This window comes from Caretta caretta, chromosome 8 (assembly GCF_965140235.1).
Source record: "Caretta caretta isolate rCarCar2 chromosome 8, rCarCar1.hap1, whole genome shotgun sequence".
Taxonomy (NCBI): domain Eukaryota; kingdom Metazoa; phylum Chordata; order Testudines; family Cheloniidae; genus Caretta; species Caretta caretta.
In genome coordinates this window covers 89,527,479-89,548,655 of record NC_134213.1, presented here as the reverse complement: position 1 = coordinate 89,548,655, position 21,177 = coordinate 89,527,479, and the positions used below count along the sequence as shown (strand labels likewise).

Genomic DNA, 21,177 nt, shown 5'->3' with positions numbered 1-21,177 from the left:
GCTTCTGTTCATCATGGTGCACCAACAGAAATAGTTACTAACTTCCAAATCCGGGGCCAGTCAAACTCAGTGAAGATGGAGGTTTTAATTGATGTTACTGAAGACATAATTTGGAGAAAATATGTTGCACCCAGCATCTGAGGGCATAGTTTGGCCTGCATAACCTCTGTTACCAGGGTGCTGTGCAAGAAGAGAAGAATCCGGTTCGATTCCTAGAGTTCAAGCTGAAGTTTCAAGTTTGGCAATTAGGGGGGAAAAATTGTTTGTAAACTGCGCCTGTTTGATTTGGAACTCCATGGGACCCAATAAACATGAACCCCATGCTCTCATTGTTAGGCACTCTTCAGTGTAGAAGAGCATTTTAATTAGATCATTTTTAATTAAGGAGTATCAATGACAAATGTTTAAAATTTTCTAATACCTTAAAAAAATGCATTAAGCAACTTTGAAAGTTAAAGAACACAAGCTATCAATCATCTCTTGCTAAGTAATGTTGAGGTGTAGAGAGAAAAATTACAGTAGGATTGTGGAAAAGAAACAGCTCCTTTATTGCACGTGAGATGGACCTGAAAGTCTGTGAAACCTCCAGGCTGGGTTAGGAGTATATTTTTCTCAACTGCCAGTCACTGTAGCTTAGACACAGAAACTTGACGCTATCTTCATGGTAGATCAGTTTCCATTTATTGCTTTCATCTTATACTATTTAGAAAAAGTAACAATTTGAGTTTTTGAGGAGGGAGTTTCCTTATGCTTTAGAATGGGTGCTGTATCCTGGAGGAAAACTATTCAGTTAACTCTTCTCAGGTTGGGATAGGCATGAACCTTATAATAGGACTGAGAAATCTGTGGTACCCTAGGCATATGTATCTGAACTAGATTGACTGTAAAAGCTGTAGTTTGATTATCCAGCAAGACTGTGGTACTGCTGTATTCTATAGGATGTTGTTGTGTCTGGATCTGAGCTACAGCTTTCCATAGCTTCAGGGATGGATCTCCTGGAATGGCAGTAAATTTGAGATGTCACATGATGAAGATACTTATACCGAAGATTGGCTTTTTGGTTTTATGGACCTAAGGGTCTACTGTATTGATAGAAATTGCTTAAATATCTAGTTCATATTTCTTCTGTAATGCAGGTGTATCCACTAATGGTCCAGGTGAGATATCGAGTAAAGATGAAGTAAAAATTGAAGGATTGCATGTGAATGGACCTACAGGTGGTAAGAAAACACCTCACACAGATCTGGACACAAATGGATATGAAACTGAAAACCTTTCCATTGACCCTAAACTTGCTCATTCAGCTGCAAGAAATGAAAATGATTTTGAAGAAAAAAATGAAAGACCTGCAAAGAGGAGAAGAATCAACAGCAATGGAAAAGAAAGTCCAGGTTCCTCAGAGTATTTTCAAGAAGCAATATCACATGTGAAGTTTGAAGAACTAGAGACTTTGGATGATTGAATATGAGAACTGACTTTATTCCTTGGAGTAAATTCTGGGGTGCCTAAAATTTTCAGGGTTGATGGGTTACCTTACAAAATCAAACTCCTTGAAGCAATCTGAGATTTTTCTTTCACCTTTGAGTTGGCTCTGAAGTTCTGCTGTTTTTTTCAGACCTGAAATGCAGAACTGGAATATTTTATTTCACAGAACTATTACTGTTCTGGCAGTATTTAGGTATTTTAAGGTGTTCGAGAAATGAATCCATAAACTTGTTTTATATGGTAAACACATTTCCTGCTTAATTTATAAAGGAAATTTCTCTTATACACATTCTTCAAATTGTTTGTAGATATAGTTCTACTGTACAAATTACATTTTTTTTAAAGAGGAGAGCTGATTCAAATCTCAAAATGTCACTAGTAGTTAGTATGAAATTATAATTCCAAGACACAGTGGAGGAGCAGGTGTAGAGATTTTCAGTCTAGATGAAGAGAAGTGGTATACAATTAAGGAACTCCTATGAATCCTGAAAGTTATGAGCACGATTATTTTTATATATAGAAGTTTTTAAAAAATAAACCAAGTCAGGTTTGTATATGTAAAATTGTTGACATCAATGATGTCTTCCATATTCTTATCTGGGCTAAAGAAATACGTTCTGTATTTTTCCAGATTTCTTTGTAGCCTTTGAAAGATTTTTACAGTACTTATGTCTTGATTGAGCTGTCCTTTCTTAAAACAAAAGCTTGTATAATTTTCTTAACTTGTACAATTGGTAAACTTTTATGAGAAAATAGATATTCTGAGTCTAATGTCAGCTTCATTTTTATTTTGCTAAAGTCTTTTTCTTAAAAAACAAAAAACATACTAAAAACAAATTTTTAAGTGTTTATGTAGTTATTACCAAGTCATATTTTCTTCAGAAAACTGTAAACATTAAAATTGTTAAAGGTTAAAATAGGGTGGTTAAAGCAGTCACATAATTATGAGAATCTGACTTCTCAAATTTCTGTCCAAGGACAAATAGTGATTTTGAGAATTTTGGAGTTAAGCATGATGCTTTTATTGCACAAACTTTCTTGCTTTTATTATACATTTTCAAATTTTATTTTTGAGGTCAGACAAAAGCTTAATTTCAGCCAAATCCTTAAATATGTTAAAAATTCATTAGCCAAGTTCAGGCATTAGATTATTCATGATTTTTAATAATCTTGTGCATTTCAGTGACCACAGAAGGGGTAGGAAATGGGTCAAGTGACTCTGGTTGCATAAGTTAGGAATTTAATGCACAGCTGGTAACTGTGGGCCTGATCTTGCATCTCTGTGAAATGTTGGGATTCAGATTATTGACTACTTCAGCAGGTGCAGAAACAGCATCTATGTACATAGTTGGCACAGCATGTATGTAAACATATATACATGTATATATGTAAGAGGCGATAGTAAGCGTTGGTATCTATTTTTAAGAGATTGTGCTAGAAAGGAAAACCCTTATCAAGGGAGGGAAATGCTAAATCTGTTGGTTGTAGCTTTCCCAATAAATGTTTGAAATTTTGTTGAGGTGGGGGGTTAGGTCTGTGAAGTAGAAAGTTTACAAAGTTTACAGTACCAGTGCTTTTTAGCCACAGCTACACAAAATAGTGTAAAGAAACCCACAGGAAACATTGCCCTGATTGTCTAATTTATAAACTCTTGTCTTCTACTTCTGTGCTTTCACAAATATACTGTTACCTTTTTTTTTAACTTGGTTATTTCTGCAGGTCTTCAAAAATTTATACGTGTCTTCAGAGCTTTACTTTGAAAATTATGGTCATGTGGTTTCAAACTAATTTGATTATCACATTGACTTACAAAAACACAACTTTTTTTTCCCCCTTCCCCTTTCAGTTTTTGCTTTTCACAAATGATCATGAGGCAGAGATAGAAACGCTGAGCCAAATTCAGACCTGTGTAACTCCATTGACTTAATTAGTTATGCTGGGTGTGAAATTAGCCCATTTTTCTCAGATGTGTTAGGTGATCTGTTTTAACTAGTTCAGCTGACATTAGGGCATTGACATTCTTGTAACTGAAACTAGATAACAGTGTATACAGAGAGACATAATCAAGAGAGTGTTTAATTTATGGCCTGCATTAATCTTGTGGAGTGATTGTTTTAGGAGGGGGTCATTGTCAATTTTAAAATTTGGTTTAACAGAAATCCAAAGTATCAAGTCTTATGTCAGAGATGGTATTTAGAAAGTTTCAGAACGAAGGTAGTGCAGTACTTCTAAAAATCTTTACCTCTTTAATCAGAATCCTATTTTCAATGTATTATTTGTATGCATTTTTGTTTGCAAGTGGAAATACTTGCAAAAACATTTTATAGGAGAGTTTATAAGTAAATTGTCTCAGGCTTGTGTATAAAATATGGCACTGTGTACATTTTCAGAAATGTTGATTTGTTTTTAATCTTTTTATGGTATGCCTAAAGAGATCTGACATTCCATAATCATATAATATGTAATGCTCAGCTATTCTTAAAGAAGTATTTAATTATAATTTGCATTTTGTTTTATGCAGGTGTTTTATACAATATTTGGTTCATGTTCTTCAAAATGCAGCCACTATAATTTGATAAGTCATTGCACTACTAGCACTATTTAAAATTCTAGTAATATAGTAACTTTGATTCATTTCAGAAACATTCAGCACAGTTTGGAACCAAGGAATATTTGAACCAGCTTCCAAACTGCATTGAAAGACAGCAGCTTATGTGTAACACTTAGTATATTTTTCAAGCACTGTCATGATGTATCCAGCTGGATCAGGTGTCCTGGTTCATGAAGTGCTTTAAGAGTGCAGCCTGAATCAAAAATTCAGTTCAACAGAACTAACCTTCGGGCTTTATAAAAGATTTAAAGTGATATTTTGAAAAAAAAATTAAAAATTTACAAATTAGTTTTTATACATTTTTTTTTCACGCATAGTAATTTTGCACTGTTAGTAATTCCCTTGTCCTTTCCCCATTCCCTGTCTGCAATTCTGGAAAAGCTTATTAAAATATTTTTGTAATGGATTGTCTTTGTATACAATTATTGAGGTTTCTAAATTCAGAGCAGAACTTTTAATTGAGTGAATAATTCTGAAGGATGTGCAAATATATATTCATGTCTTACAGGGAGTTGGTAGCAACTCCAGAGTGAAGATTGTGATTTTCACTTATACCAAAAGTGAAATTCCCTTTGTTTTCCAGTTTAATTATTGAGTTTAGTGTCCAAATCTTAGACTAACTTCTGTGAACAACTGAATTTTCTCCAAACTTCTCTCATACTCAGTTATTTCCCTAATTTGTGATTATCTAATTGGGCTACACTGTGAACTAACAGACCTGTCCAGTTACTTCAGCTACTTCTCTTTCCCAATGCCTCCTGCCTTCCTGACGCACTAGTTCCTTCAGCGACCATGGAGAGCCAAGCAGGGCTGTGAGGGGTGGGCTCTGAGAGAAATGTGGGAGGGCAGACAAGTTGGTGGGGCTTTGAGGGGTGAGAGATTTAGTGAGGGATGTGCAGAGGGATGGAGGAGGAACAGGTTTATGTGCAGGAGAACCTGGGCTTGGGGGTGAGGGGCCTTGGCACTACAGAGAGCTGCTTCAGCTCTGGTTACCATACAGCACCACAGGGTAAGCAGGGTCTGTGCACCAAAGCATTGGCATACTAAGGGCTCCCCACCAAGATTCCCCTTCCTCCATGATGGAGATATCAAGTACGGATGCCTTAGCCCAGAGGAACTGCTTTTCCCACCTTCATCTTAGCCTATCAGCTCAACTGAGGCGCAGGGAGCTCAGTGTCTAATGTCTCCTGCCTTGAAATACCAGGCAGAAGTGTGTCTGCACTTAGTTATTGTTACGAATTACACCCTGGTAGGACACGCACACAACTGCTGCGAATTACACCCTGGTAGGTCATGCACAGTTCGAATCTAGGCTGAGGCACATAAACAAAGTCCACAACTGCAGAGTTCCCAAAAGACACTAAGTTTATTACGCTCGAGCGTGGTGCCCCCCTGCTAGCCAGGAGGGGACCCTGAATACAGATTATACAAAGGTTATATACTTTTTAGCAAAGCATGTTGCCTTCGTGCATCGGAAACCTTAGCCAATAAACAAACCCTTGTCTTATCTACCACCTATCCCTGCTTGGTGCATTCCTCGTGCTATACCAGTATGTTAATTACACAGCATGGTCCTAAAGCCATGCATCAGTAAATCAGGATGGGAGGCCTCACATCAAGGCCAAGAGACAGGGAGTTAGAGACTGACAAAAACCAGATACTGGGAGTCAAGGCAGGCTGGAGACAAGGAGGAGGATTTTCACAGGGATTCAGTATCTAAGGATCACTCCTCCTGGTGTATGATGTGCTGGCATTTAAACAATGGTGGGCCCCAAACCAAAATGGAGTCACATGTGCTAACTTTTCCTTAACAGTCCTCCCTTTCTTTTTGCACGTCAGTAAGCTATATTGGGGCTGAGTAACCGTGCTGCAGGGTTAGCAACTGCCGACAGCACTTACTGCAGCATTGTAGGCATACAAAAAATAACACAAAAACAATAACAGTCAAAAAAAGTAAATACAAAATACGCCGTCCCCAAGTCCCCACATCCGGTAGCCATGAGGTGAGCCAGTCCCAGACCTCCTGGAATCCAGCGCTGGTAGTGTCGAGGCTGATGTGGTGGAATAGGGCTGCCTGTTGCTTGAGGACGTGGATGTCAGTTTTCATCCTATGGTGCTGATTTACAAATACACAACAGCTTGAGTTGACCAGAGCACAAACCCCGACCTGATTTGCAAGGAGATAATCCAGGGCTAGGCGGTTTTGCAATGTAGTTTGGGATAGCTGGGTGACTTCAATTTGAAGGGAAGATAGAGCATCTGCAGTAGCATTTGCCATTAGTTCCAAAGCAGCTGAAATGTTAACTATAGCTTTTTCCAGCTCGCTTACTCCCAACCATGGCAGAAACCAACGCACAAAGAAGTGAAAGCCTTTGGGCCGTTGAGAAAGGGGGTTTAAAGGAATACTTCGTCGGTCCCGCCATACTAGATTGCGGATCTCTCCCCGGGTCAGGTTCTGGTGTACTGTCACGGCGGGTACTATAGCCCCTACATATATACATGTACCACACCATTCTGCTGGGAGAACCTTATAGGCTGTGTGATTGCATAACCAATACCAGCCAGACCCCTCAGGGACTGGCCACGGGGTCCTGGAGTAGGTAGAGGGGCCTCCCGCACCAGAGTTGATTTGGGTGGTGTCCTTGCACCCCACAAAAACTGTATTTTCTATGCCCTTATGTCGTGACACACATAAAGCATAATTACCCTGGGCCACCATATCAATAAACCATATTTGGATTGTAACATTTCAGTTAAATGTAGTGTTTGCCCATAGCTTAGTTTGGAGTGTTCGATTAAGGGGGATAGGTACCCCTACCAACGGGACCCCCTGACCTAAATATGTGGGGGTATGAATACAAATCTAACACTGCGTTCGATTTACACCCTGTTTGATAGCACGGGTTAAATTCAAGAAGCTATTGCCCTTCCATCCTTGTACTGGACTTGGGAATAGGGAGAGGACCCCCCAGGCAAACCATACCAATGTTGACATCCTCCCCTGTACCATACAAAAAACACTACCCCCAATGTAAGTCCAATAAACAGGAACACAAAAAGTCTTGGTGGGCTGTGAAGGTCCCAGTAGCTGGAAAGCTTAGTCCAAGGGTTGGTTGTGGTGTTCATTTGTGAAGTGGCTTGTCCAATGGCTTGTCAGGGTCAGGTGGGGGTCCCAGTGCCAACTTAACATAGCTATGATGGATCCAGGAACCTTTACCTGCAAAGGAGTGGTGGCAGACGGTGGGAGTAATGTTCGTGGCTGTAAGGCGTTTTTGGTATTTATACTTGCCTACAAGCACAGGTTCCAGCCTCTGGAATAAACCCACCCCACTACTTTACTTCACATTCCCAAGAATACATCCCGCAACTTCCTTCCTGCCAATGTACAATGCTCCGTCTTTGCCATCAAGGCCAATTCTCAGTGTCTTTTGCAGTCAGGAATCCTTGGATTTTGGTGGTTTTAGCAGAACAGGCGTTTCTTCTTTTTTCTTGGAACAGTCATGGTTTTGCATTATACAGGGGAGAGGTTACTAGCATGTCACCCTGTAGTGCTTTGGTTTCTTTAGCAAATACTGAATGCAGGTTAGCTTTGTCAGTGGACAAGGGAGAGGTTACTAGCACTTCACCTTGTTTTTTTTCCTGCTGTCCAAAAGGAGGAAAGAAAAAAAACCCAGAAGGAGGGACAGGCTGATCAGTAGTCGAAGTGAAGTCATCTCGAGGTGGAGGGGTATTTTTGCAGTAAGAAGCATGGGTCCAGGCAGTCAGTCCTTGGCACTTCACAGCGGTGTTGGTAGTTAGCAGGACTTAATAAGGGCCTTCCAGCATGGGGCCAGAGTAGTCTTTTGTTGATGGACCTTTATGTAGACCCAGTTACCTGGTTTTAACAAATGGCAGGTTTGCTCAGGATCCTTGGAGCAGGACTTCTTTCACCTGTAAATACAGAGACCTAACACATTTCATTAATGTCTGGCAGTGTGTTGCAGATCTCACAGCTGCTTGGGCACATTCAAGCCCCCCTCTTTCTTGGCTGTTAGCCAAATCCTAGCTGTGAGTAGTGTCCTTGGGCAGGCCAGTGTCTATCTTTGGACCGAGCCTGCCAGCTACAGCGTTGAATTAGCTCGTCCTCCGTTTTATTTTATTTTTTTTTCCCCTTCTTGGCTTTTATTAACCTGCAAAGGAAACTTTCACTTTTTACTTATACACCTTTGTTTAAAAAGGAACACATGTACACTGCCTGTTATACAGCACTTTAGTCTTATTGTTTAATGTATGCCACATACACCCTTCTAGGAAAATGACTTTATTACAGAGCTTTGGAGCAACAAGCCAGGACAAGCACACCCACTTTTGAGGAGTCCACTTGGTACAACCTCTGGTGTCCAATAGCTTTCCTCCCTCCCCAGCCCTCTGGCTAGAAATGTGAGGTAGCCAGAAGGATCTCATGTATAATATGGGGAGTGGGTTAACCTTTCATGTCCTTGCTTCCAAAGACTGTTGGTGTGCAAATTTTAACAACAATTTTTTCAATTAAAAAATCTGGCCAATGAATTTTTTTTTTTTTTACTTAAGCAAATGTATTAAACTTTAGTATATCACATTTTTTTTGATATTATTCAAACACTTTGTATTCCAAGTTGAATAAAACAAGTATCTGCATTTTGATTTAACCCTTCTATTTAGTTTTAAACTAAACTGTTCTATGAAAAATTAAACACAGCAATTCTGGCCACAAGACAAACACCACAAGACAGGACATAGAACACAGAACAGAATTCCTATTGTGCCAGTAAATTCATGAGATGTTGAATTGCTTTTCAGCTGGCATCAATCTTTTCTGATTTTCTGAAAGACAAAAAAAAACACAGATCTACTCCTTTTGGGCAGTCAGTCATTGCTTAAAATATTTCCTTTTTATACAAATACTTTTATTAATTGCAGGCAAAACAGAGGAATTACCCATATTTTCTTGTATTTGTTTTATAGGCAGCCCAGGTTTCAGTGGCCTTTACCTTATCAGTTAGGTAATTTACATTAAAACAAATGCTTTCCGGCTTGCTTTTGGATCCACAGGTTAAAGATTCTTACTTTAAAAAGGGCACAATAAACTTTACCAGACTTTTGATTGCCTTTTACTTTTAACTCCTGCTGTCAAACACACAGCGACCTGAAAAGGAAGACACCACCTATTGTAGCCCGTTGGAGCCTAATAAGATATTAATTAAGTAGCACTGTATAATTGCATTTCTTTGGAAAAGGGCCCATTTTTTTCCAAAATGGCTGCAAAGAAACCAAGAATTAGTTTTCTTTCCAGTATTTCACAAAGTTCAACTGCTTAATTTTTTTTAGCAACTAAAGAGTTAACTTTTACTTTTCTTTCTTAAATCACTTGCTTATTTCCCAAAACGACACTCAATTAACTTAGATTTTACCATTCCAAGTATTATTCTGGGATTTACGTTTTCCATTCCTGTAATTATTTACTTTTCTTTTTTCACTATGACCTTCAAGTTTCCAACCTGTTTTCCAATCTCTCTATCTGTTGCCTGCCCGCTTGGACCCGATCCTGTTTTTTTTCTCTGAACTGTCCCTTCCATGAGCACCAGCTTTGTTTCACTACCAAATTAACAAGGAGGGTGGGCTTTTTAACTAGCCCCCAGCCCACCTGGTCTCTTTTCTTAAATATTTTCACTTACAAGGGCTACCCGAGTCCTCCCCCCATAAGGCTTGTTACCTGGACAGAAAGCACGGCTAATTGGCAAGCCAGGAGGTGACGGGCATAAGTCAGAAAGCCGAGGGTAAGCCGGAGGAGGGGCAGAAGCAGGCATAGCACAGAGTGGGGCTAGAGACCCCTAAGATGAATAAGAAAAGGAGGAGGAAAGAGGACGTCCTTTCGCATGCGCATAAGCCCAGTTGTCCCATACATACCAATAATCCATCTGGGCTGGAGCTTTGTTTTCCAGCCTTTTCCTAAGCGCTGTTAATTTTTCCCCAGCAAAGGAACCATCCGGTGGCCAGTCAAAAGGTGTTTGAGTTGTTAGTGCTGGCCACTCAACCTTGCACAAGATTACAGCTTTTTTTTTACCTAACCCATGGGTGCCAGAAATATTCCCCCAATTCTGGAGTATTTCAGCCAAAGGGGTCCCCTTACTTACACTCTGCCCAGAACCCATAGTGGGCTACCAAAAGGACACCAAATGTGCCACCTTATCGCCTAAGCAACGGCTTACACCCCCCCCTCCTCGGAGTTCTCAAAGGTGAACTCACCCTGTGCCGGCTGGAGCTGTCCGAGAGGAGGAGTGTAGTCTCGCTTGTTGGGGCGAGCCTAGAGTCCCTTCATGGTCGCCAAAACTGTTACGAATTATACCTGGTAGGACACGCACACAACTGCTGCGAATTACACCTGGTAGGACATGCACACAACTGCTGTGAATTACATCTGGTAGGACACGCACACCAATGCTGCGAATTACACCTGGTAGGACACGCACAGTTCGAATCTAGGCTGAGGCACATAAACAAAGTCCACAACTGCAGAGTTCCCAAAAAACACTAAATTTATTATGCTTGAGCGTGGTGCCTCCCTGCTAGCCAGGAGGGGACCCTGAATACAGATTATACAAAGGTTATATACTTTTTAGCAAAGCATGTTGCCTTCGTGCATCGGAAACCTTAGCCAATAAACAAACCCTTGTCTTATCTACCACCTATCCCTGCTTGGTGCATTCCTCGTGCTATACCAGTATGTTAATTACACAGCATAGTCCTAAAGCCACGCATCAGTAAATCAGGATGGGAGGCCTCACATCAAGGCCAAGAGACAGGGAGTTAGAGACTGACAAAAACCAGATACTGGGAGTCAAGGCAGGCTGGAGACAAGGAAGAGGATTTTCACAGGGATTCAGTATCTAAGGATCACTTCTCCTGGTGTATGATGTGCTGGCATTTAAACAATGGTGGGCCCCAAACCAAAATGGAGTCACATGTGCTAACTTTTCCTTAACATTATCTGAACATTAAGGGTTCTCATAGCAGTGCTGATCATGGCTTTGGAGGACCAATATGGCCATGCTAGGGAAGCCCTGCCAACCACTGTTGTCTCTGTGCCTGATTATGGCCCCATTTTCCCTGGGGAAAATCAGCAGGGAAGATGGTGAGTGACTGTATGGGAAGGTGGAAGAAGTGGGGATTGAGATGGAGAGGCCTGGAGTGTGAGCGAAGTGCTCCACTCTGACATGGGCTCTTGGATATAAAATGGAATCGTTTGATCACTTCACATACTCTGCCTGTTTCACTGCAAGCTTGTTGCCTGGTCTCAGCCCATGACTCCAGATTTCCATCCCATTTCACTAAGGAATTTGGAAATTGATGAATATTCTTTCAACTTTGACCTGTACCGAGGGGTTAGAAAATAAATTAATACGAGTGTAATCTGAATGGCATAAACCTGATGGCTTGGATTAATGATAGGGCCATTGGTGCCTATTTCCCCACATAAAATTGCCGTAATGCTAACAAGCTGCGCTCCTGACCCATCAGCTATGCCAGCAAAATTATTTCAATCTCTACTGATGTTTTTCCTTTAAGAGCTGAGCTGTTAAAAGAGCATTTTAAAACACAGCATCAGTTTTGTTCTTTAGAGAATCACGGTTTTAAGCCTCAGGTCAATCACCAGTTTTAAATGCAGTTTGTGTATTGACTAGCAGAGTTCCTTAATTACTGTATTTACAGGTGGCCCTCTATAGACGTATACCAAACATTGAGAAAATCTTAGGCCATGTCTACACTACAGCGTTAAGTCAACTTAAGTTACATTGGTGATTATAAACCACTGTAATTACATTGCTTGTGCATATTCACACAACACACCTTGTGTCAGCGGAGCATGCCCACGGTTGGTGCTCTAGCACTGACAGAGCAGTGCACCGTGGGTAGCTATCCCATTGTGCAAATCGCCACCTTCTGCTGCTAAGAGTTCTGGGAACGGATTGCAGTACATTAGGGGGGTGGGCTCACCACCCCGTGATGCAGTTTTCGCCGTCTCATCATTCCATGAGCTTCTGATTACATTTTGTGCATTTTTTGAACTGCCCCTGTAAACTTTGTACCTGCCATCTGTGCCTGAAAGCATGGATCCTGCACCGCTCTCCAGTCTTGTGATGAGTGTTACGAACACAATCTGCTGTTCTAACTGCAGTACAATCAGGGACCTGAGTCCTCCATAAGCTTTATCATTTGCTCCTGCCCCTCTATTATCCGCTTCTACCTGTCTCCTTTCCTGGCTATCCATTCTGCGTTTCTAATTTCTCTTTCCATGCTCTGTGTTCTCTATCTGCATGATCAGACGATTGCAGCATTTCTCGAAACACGTCCTCCTTACTCCTCATTCACTTCCTTATCTGACAGAGACGCTCCGCTGGTGCACAGGAGTTGGCCCTCATCTGCAGAAGCAAAAGAAACAATACACAGTGTCAGTTTTGTGCGTGCACTCAGTCTTGAATCATACAAGTTACATACACCTCACTTTTCCTGGCCAAGCACACAGCATGGCCAGAGCACTAACCAAGGTGAGTGTGGCCCAGGGAGAAGGTGCAAGATGGGACAGAGGGTCTGGGTGGTTTCAGAACGGGCTCACTAGAGGTGCCTGTGTTCCTGACTATAGGGCAACGGAGTTGAAACTGCTGGCCAGAGTAGTCATGGTCAGCATTGCGGGACACCTGAAGGCCACTTAGGGTAACATAAGCAAGCGCAGTGTCCACACTGACACTGTCTCATTCTAACTTCGTTGCAAAAGCTCTGTGTGGCTCGTCAAGGTGGTTTTATTATGTTGGCAGAGCAAGAGAGTGAAATGGGTGGGAGGAATGTTGCAGGGTGCACTGTTTTGTTAGCTGACTTTCGTTGATCAACTGTTTAGTATAGACAAGGCCTTCGATTCAACTCTTAAAAACCTGTTGCTTTTTCCCAATATTTGCCCTAAATGTTGCACTGCAGCATACTTGTTTAAGCTTTCTTTAGCTTCCAACAGGTGTTTCCTCACTGCTATATCTGCCACATTTTCTGTTGTCTCCTGTGCATCTGCACTTCTGCAATGGTGTGCTAACGCTCCCTAATGTCTTTTTATTCAGTGTGCTGTACTCTCCAGGCTCTTAGTGTGTGTCTCAAAATTTTTTCAAGTGTTTGCATTATTTTAACCCACTTTCTTCCTCTTTACTGTTAACAGTATGTTCAGCTGGAGGTAACTATTGCACCAGCCAGGCCTGCAGGTTAGGGTGACCAGATGTCCTGATTTTATAGGGATGGTCCTGATTTTTGGGTCTTTTTCTTATATAGGCTTTTATTACCTCCCTCCCCTACTCCCTGTCCCATTTTTTCACAGGTGCTGTCTGGTCACCCTACTGCAGGTACTTATTCTTCCATGGGCCAGACTGATTGTGGAGCTGGGTACAGCCCTGCAGCAGCAGCTCACATTTAAACATCCTATTCAGTAAATGACCCGGGCCATGAAAGGGCCATACTGCCCGAATAGGGTCTTCACCCTTAGCCTTGTATGCTGGTTTGCTAGGAGTTTCACTTTGCAGAGGGTGTCATACGAGCCACATTTAATGTGCTAGGTTAGAGTGTGAGTGAAGGGGAAGTGGCTACACTGTCCAGTGGAACAAGAACCTATGCTCCTACCCTCACTCTATGCTGCTTCAAAGCCCTGGCCTTCTCAGCCCAAATTCCTTCCCTCTCTTTTCCCTCATACCTGAACAGTCCCATACCCATCCTTTCTTTCTCCCTCCTGCACTTCCCTCACCCACCGAGTTCCACCCTCTCCACCAAGTGCACACTTGGTTACAAAATATGGCCAAAGAGACGTCTGTAAGTGAACAGCAGCTGCCTGGGGTGGAGGGGGATGGTAGTGGGGAGAGAAGCTCAGGGCTAGGTTTATAGCTATGCAGTACATGTTATTTTCTTCTAAGTTGGGAGGGAGGGAAGGCAGCAAACAATCACTCCAAATATACATAAAACTGTCAAGTGCCCCCTAAAACCTGACTTACGTGAAAAACCATCCTGTGAAAAGGATTGTGCTCTCTTTTGCCTCCCTAGCACCATTTGAAACTGACAAAAGTTTAACAAGATAGGTAACTACTGCTGCTGAGAGACAGACAGATGAAGAAAAGCTCTGTGTAAGCGCATCTCTCACTAGCAGCGGTTGGTCCAATAAAAGATATTAACTCACCCTCCACCTCCCTTATCCTGGCACTGACAAGGCTACAGCAACCTAGCCTCTGTTTGCCAGAAGCTGGGAAGTGGTGACACGGGATGGCTCACTTGATGATTACCTGTTCTGTTCATTCCCTCTGGAGCACCTGGCATTGGCCGCTGTCGGAAGACAGGATACTGGGCTGGCTGAATCTTTGGTCTCACCCAGCATAGCCATTCTTATGCTGCATCCAAAAGTTTAACAAATTTAACCAAGCATTGTGCCAGTTTTATCCTACTTCTATTGGCTCCATGCATTCGCGTTGCTTCACATCCAATCCTACATCCTACCCCAACCTCACGTATGGTCACCCACCTATCCCTGTTAATTCTACATTTACTTAGCCACTGAGTCTGTGTGTAGCTCCTCATTCTGCATAGGCATCCCTGTGCTCTAGGTCTGTCGATGCCTCAGGTGCCTGGCTGCTGCCTGACTTACCAACTTCAGGGGTTTTCAGAACCTTTCACTGTATCTGCAGAGAAATTCCCACGGCAGTAGCAGCTTTTCCCCATTCTTCTGGTTCCTGGAGAAAGTCAACCAACCAATGCTGCTACCTCAGCTTGCATGCCCTGCTCCACCATATGATTTCTCCCCCACCCCCACCCCAGCCAGCTCCAGCTGTCCTGCTCACCCCAACCCCAGAACATACCTCCTCCCCTTGGCTTCACTGGTGTCTGTCTATGCCCCCTCAAGAACACCTTCCAGACTTCAAAGGAGCCACTGGGTGCACGTGTACCCCGCCTTCCAAACATGGCACCATAGTATCTTCAGACACCTGCTCCAGCCCTGCTGGCTCAAGTAGCTCCATGGCTGGGGGTGCAGGTGGGCTGTGATAGGGGATTTCCCCCTCCCAGGGGTAGGCACAGGGCAGTGGAGTTCTGTTAGGCGGGCCATGTGTCCCAGGTTGGCCCACAGAAGCTGTGGTGGGGGCTTGGTACATATGGCCAGCATTATGGGCCCAGGAATATCATGGGGTTTTGTACCTCAGGTGGCAACCCTAAGTGCTTCCCAACCTATGGGGCAACCTCACCAAAGGAGCCAGGAGGCCCATGCCCTGTGTGTGGGGGGGGGGGGTGGGATTCCCAGAGCCCAAGGTTCCTGAGCCTGCCCAGCAGATGAACCAGCCCAAGGCTGCTTGGAGCAGTACAGTTAGGGCTAAGACTGCCCTACTGCCCATGGGCCACTGCTGCACTGCCCCGTCCCCAGTGCTATTAGCAATTGGGCTATGGGGCTGCAGGAATAGCTGCCAACCACCAAGTGGCACCTGCCCTGCCACAAGGCCTCAATACCATGCCAACTGCTCTGCTGCTGGGCCAGGGCAGATGGCTGCTGCAGGGAACCATTGACAAGGGAGGGGCCCAGGTGTGGCCAGAACCCAACCCCCGGCTCTCACCACATGCACAGCTTAGCCCCGGCCACCACGGATGCCCACAGCTACACATCTGTCAGCAATTCTGCCCTCCAAGTGGCCCTGCGCTCAGGCTGGGTGCGGGGAGCTGTCCGGCCCTTTGACAAGCTCCGTGTGGGCTCTGGGGGTCCCCCGAAGACTAGCCAGTCAGGTGCAGCCAGGCACCTCTAAAGTCAGCAAAGGCATGTAATGGGGCCCAGCATTTTGATGCGTGACTCAACTGGGGCAGGGGCACAGGCAGGCTGGGGATACTGGGCCTCTCATCCGCACAGAGCTGGAGCTGCCTGGTCAGGAGGGAGTGCAGCTAGTGTAAGCCCTGTGCTAAAGTTACAGCTGTGCAACCCCTCTCCCCGCCAGCTTGGCCCTCCGCTGACCTCCCTGCTCTGGGCCAGACCCGCAGGTCTGCTTGGCAGCACGTCGAACAATACAGCTCAGTGGTTTGAGCTTTGGCCTGCTAAACCCAAGGTTGTGAGTTCAATCCTTGAGGGGGGGCCATTTAGGAATCTGGGGCAAAAATTGGGGATTGGTCCTGCTTTGAGCAGGGGGTTGAACTAGATGACCGCCTGAGGTCCCTTCCAACCTTGATAGTCTATGATTCTAGAAAGTGTGTGACACAAGCGCTCGTGCACACCCTTGTTGGGAACACTGGGGCATGGCCACTAGGTAACTCGAGGGGATGGAAGACCACGAGTGTCGATGAAGCCCCCTCGCACTAGGCCCAGGTGTCCTTCCTCCCCCCGCCCCGGCCTGGAGGCATTCGCAGCAGCTATGCGCACTAGGCCCAAGTGTCTTTGCCCCCCCACGCCTGAGGCACACACAGCAGTTATGCTGAGGATCTGCAACAATATGCTGCAGAGTCAGACTGCCTGAAACTAAGCAAGGTCAAACCGGGCAGATATGGAAGAACAATGCTGAATAAAGCAGCTTTATGTATAGTTTAACAAATGATACAGGGAACTAGCTGGGAACTGGATTGGCTGGCTATATGGATACTTAGGGCAGCTTGCTATTGGGTAAGTACGCTGAAGAAAGGATGTATAAAAGCCTGTGTAACTTCCTGCGCTGTGTACGGGCTTTGAGATTCAAATCTCCCTGCACCTTTTTGAAGCTTCAAATAAACTTTTCTGCTTCTCCACCCCCTTGTGATTGTTGAGTGAAGCACCCCAGGTAACGAACCCCTGCTGTTGTTTTGCCTCTCGGCACTGGGTGCCGGCAGCACCCTTGTCAGCCGCGGGAAGCTAGGCTGTGCTTGGGGTGGGCGGCATTACGGGGAGTGGGCGGTGTGTGCGTGGGGAGCTGGGCCGCGTTTCAGGGGTTCGGCGGGGCTGCGAGGGGGGGTTTGGACGCGCCGCTGGGTCGTTCCCTTCTTCAGGCGCCTGCCCTGGCCCAGCAGCCGGCGCCGCGCTGGGGCCTTCCACGGAGGCTGCAGCGCAGGCGCCCCCTGGTGGCCGGCAGCGCTTCCTGCAGCCCCGCGCAGTCATCGGGGCGGCCGGGCAGCGGGGGACGCCGCCGTGCAGCCCCGAGGGGCCTTGGGCTGGTTCAGCGGCCGGGCAGGCTCAGGAGCCTTGGCGTGCACCTGGCTCTAGGACACCCCCTTCCCCCCCCTCAGCAACAGGCGCTTTTGGGGGTCCGAGCTGCCCGCTGGCGTGGGCAGCACCGGGGTGGCAGGTTTGTAGAAATTTTGGTGGCGCCCAGAACCCGCCTCTGCCCCCCTCCCACCTGCCCAAGGCTCTGGGCGGGAGTTTGGGTGGGGGAGAAGGTCTGGGATGCAGCCCCTTAGGCTGGGGCAGGGGATGGGGGTGCAGGCTCTGGGAGGGAGTTTGGGGATGGGAGGGGGGGCAGGGGTGAGGGCTGTGGGGTATGGGAGGGGCTCAGGGCAAGAGTAGGGATCTAGGGGGTGAGGGCTCTGTCTGGGGCTGGGAGGATTGAGGGGTTAGAGAGGCTCTGGGCTGGGGCAGAGGGATGGGGGCTCTGTGGTGTTGGAAGGGGCTCAGGGTTGGGGGATGAGGGCTCTGGCTGGGGCTGGAGATGAGGGGTTGGTTAGGGGGCTCAGGGCTGGGGCAGAGGGTTGGGGTGTGGAGTGATGAGGGCTGGAGCTGGAGATTGGAGGGGGTCAGGGCTGGGGCAGAGTGTTGGGGTGCAGGAGGATGAGGGCTCTGGCTGGGACTGGGGTGTTTGGGGTGTTGGAGGGGGCTCAGGGCTAGGGTAGAGGGTGCAGTGGGGGGGTGAAAGCTCTGGCTGGGGGTGTGGGCTCTGGGGTGGGGCCGGGCTAGGGATGAGTTTGGGGTGCAGGCAGGCTGCTCCAAGACAGGGCCAGAGAGGAGGACTCCCCCCAGCCCTTTCTCTGCTGGCAGCAGTGAGCTCTGGGGGAGGATCCCCCCTTTCCCACCCCCCCAGCAGCACACTCACCCCCACCACTGCATGTGCTCCTAGGGCCCCTCTCAGGTCCAGGAATCTCCCTTGCCTCCCCCCGTGGTGGGTGCCGTGGGGTGCTGCAAGCGCCTCCCCCCCCTGCTGTTGCCCCTGACTGTAGCCTCACTGGGGGTGAGGGATGGGGCTGCCCACTTGCCCAGCAAAGGGCAGGAGCGGTGATGGCGGGGGGAGAGGGGGAACATGTGCTGGTGGAGGGTCCCACCAGAAAAGGGAAGGGTCTGAGGTGGAAGGGCAGGCTCAGTCAGTGTGCCCTGGCAGTCGAGATGGAGAGGGGGGAGGGAGAGAGAGAATAGGACCCTGCGGCAGCAGTTGCTGGAGGGTGGCAGCATGGAGCTGCAGGGAAGAGACAGAGGCAGGGACGCTCTGCTCCAGGGCGGTGCGTGGGGGGCTGGGGGCAGGAAGAGGTGGCCAGGGGACAGGTAGGGGGGCAGCAGCTGGAGTCAGGGTTGACACCCGGCCCCAAATATTGGTGGAGCTGGGTTCCCTGGGCTCTGAATATTGCTGGTGCTAAGGCACCACATGGAGATTTGCCACCCCTGCTCACTGGGTCCTGCTAGCCCAGGCTGAGGGGTAAGGGCCCCTCCCACCTGACACATTTGTGAAAAATGCAATATCTGGTTAACGTATTTTGAAGACCAATACCCCCAAACAGTAAAAACAAACAAACAAACGGAGTTAAACTGCCTGGAGTACTGAGGCTTCCATATACAATTTGATAGTAACTGGGGAGTTGGGCACTGTGGTGGTGGCGGATGCCCTAGCATGGTCAGCACTGTTCTTAACATTTGCTGATGGCTGGTGTCATCACACAACCAAAACTGAACACCCTTCTCCTGCCCATCTTGCCCCTTTTCTGAGGCCCTGCCCACCCCGACTCCATCCCCCTCTCACGCTGTTGCTCGCTCTCCCCACCCTCACTCATTTTCACCAGGGCTGGGGCAGGGTGTTAGGGTGCAGGGTCTGTGTGAGGGCTCCAGCTGGGGGTGCAGGTTCTGGTGTGGGGTTGGCAATGAGGGATTTGGGGTGCAGGAGGGTGCTCCAGGCTGGGACTGAGGGTTTCAGAGGGTGGGAGGAGGATCAGGACTGATGCAGGGGATTGGGGTGTAGGACAGAGTCAGGGTGCAAGCTCCAGGGGCCCTTACCTCAAGCAGTTCCCAGAAGCAGTGACATGTCCCCCCTCCCCTCAGCTCCTATGCAGAAGTGGGGCGAGGTGCCTATGTGCCCTGCCCCATCTGCGGGAGCTGCAGAGCCAGCGCTTGCGGTGGGTGCAGGACGCAGAGCCCCCTGGCTGCTCCTCCGCGTAGGACATGCCACTGCTTCTGGGGAGCCGCACAGAAGGCAGGGGAGCTTATGCTGCTGCACCACTGACCTGACTTTTAATACGCCAGTCAGCGGTGCTGACCAGCACCATGAGGGTCCCTTTTCGGCCAGGCGTTCCAGTCAAAAACCAAACACCTGGCACCCCTACTAAAGTAGGGTGACCAGATGAAATGGACAAAATATCAGGACACATGGGGGAAGCCCCCCACCAAAAAAAAAGCGGCCAGAGGGGAGTTGTGGAAAGGAAGGGGCGGGGGAAAGCACCAGAGCAGCCAAAGCTGCAATATCAGGACAAATGTTGTCCCAACCATGCAGCAGTCAGGACATGGGACAAAGAACTAAAAATCGTGACAGTCCGATTTTATTGGGACATCTGGTTACCCTAAAGTAATAAGTTAAGGCAAAAATATAGGTACAAATAGGCTCTAGCAGCCATTTGAGTGTTTAGCTGCCTATAGAAAATGGCACAGTGGTCAGACTACACTTAGGGTTTAATTGAAGTGGGGAGATCACATGTCTTATCACAAATGCCCCTTCAGTTAACAGAGCCTATGTACTGAAAGGGTAGGAAAACTCATCTACACTTTTAAACAGACCAGGCCTTAGGCACATTTGCTAGGCATTTTGGGAAGTTTACAGTTATTGCTGTCCATAAGAAAGTAAACAGAGCCTTTTACAAGCACTACATTCACTATTTATAGAACACATCTGGTTTCCACATTAGCAGCATGTCCCAGATACTGGTGCTCAATCCCCATTCTGTATCTGGCTTCTTAGTGACTCAAGGTTTTTTTTTTTTTTTTTTTTTTTTAAGATTTAAAAATCAACATGCATATTTATTATTCTTACCAGCATAGCACTAGTGATCCCCACCAAGAACAGGGCTCCACGGTGCTAAGCCCTGTTACAAAACACATTTTAAGAGAGACCCTACTGCAAATATTTCAGACTCTAAATTGGTAAGTTGGACAAAGAGCAAGAGGGGAAACAGGGGCACAACAGTGTGAAGGGACTTGTCCTGGCTCCTGGAGCAGGTCATTGATAGAGGTGGGATAGAACCAAAGTCTGAGTCCCAGGAGTGCACTGATCACGCCAGATCTCACAAGCGAAGCAAGATCAGGCATATAAGCGAGGGGCTCCAAGAAAACTAGAGATTGCTTCAGGAATGCTGGTAATTCCTTTAGTGAAGCTTTTCTTTGAAGCAATGAACCAGTGGGCCAATGAGGCGGCACCGTGCTGTGGTCTTTCAACTGTGATGAAAAAAGAGTGATTGTAACCACTTTATCATTAGCTTTCCCACAACACTATTTTGCAAGAGTAGAGGCGTTCAGTGTCCCCTTCCACAATAAAATTCTCCTCATATAATTCCCACCTGCAGTGTCAGCTTTGCTTCTTGTCATTGTAGGTCTGTTGTGTGCACATTGCACTACAGAGGCGTTTGAAGTAATCCATGTTTTTAAGTTGTCTTTGTGACTGAAAGTGTTCTATAAAAGCTATTGTATGAACTTTAGAAGACAAGCAGAGAACTTAACTAATCATTCAGTATAGCCGAGGCAAGTGACTGCTTCTGATAAGCTGCTGTCTGGATTCAGGGATTTGTCTTCTCCTCAAAGATTATTGGGTTGTGGTAGTAAATGAACCGCTGACAGAGCCTTTTTAAATCCATCAGTAACTTTT

The 21,177-nt window shown here is 46.3% G+C and overlaps 1 protein-coding gene and 1 long non-coding RNA gene across 9 annotated transcripts in view; one reads left to right on the top strand and one right to left on the bottom strand.

Moving 5' to 3' along the window:
• The window catches only part of MIER1 (MIER1 transcriptional regulator), a 54,841-nt gene extending 50,339 nt beyond the window's left edge, over window positions 1-4,502 (top strand). For all 7 annotated transcript variants that reach the window (XM_075131760.1, XM_048860461.2, XM_075131759.1 and 4 more), the window contains one exon: window positions 1,137-4,502. In XM_075131760.1, coding sequence (XP_074987861.1) covers window positions 1,137-1,462 — 326 coding nt within the window. In that variant the 3' untranslated portion in view covers window positions 1,463-4,502. The remainder of the gene's footprint in view (window positions 1-1,136) is intronic.
• Window positions 4,503-5,443: 941 nt separating this feature from the next.
• LOC142073028 (uncharacterized) lies at window positions 5,444-11,769 on the bottom strand. Of its 2 annotated transcripts, none has more exons than XR_012669721.1 (2): window positions 10,361-11,769; window positions 5,444-8,938 (listed from the first exon to the last, which is right to left on the bottom strand). It is a non-coding gene; the product is annotated as an uncharacterized LOC142073028 (long non-coding RNA). The 2 variants fall into 2 exon arrangements; XR_012669722.1 differs by having other exon boundaries at window positions 5,444-8,265.
• Window positions 11,770-21,177: the final 9,408 nt, after the last annotated feature.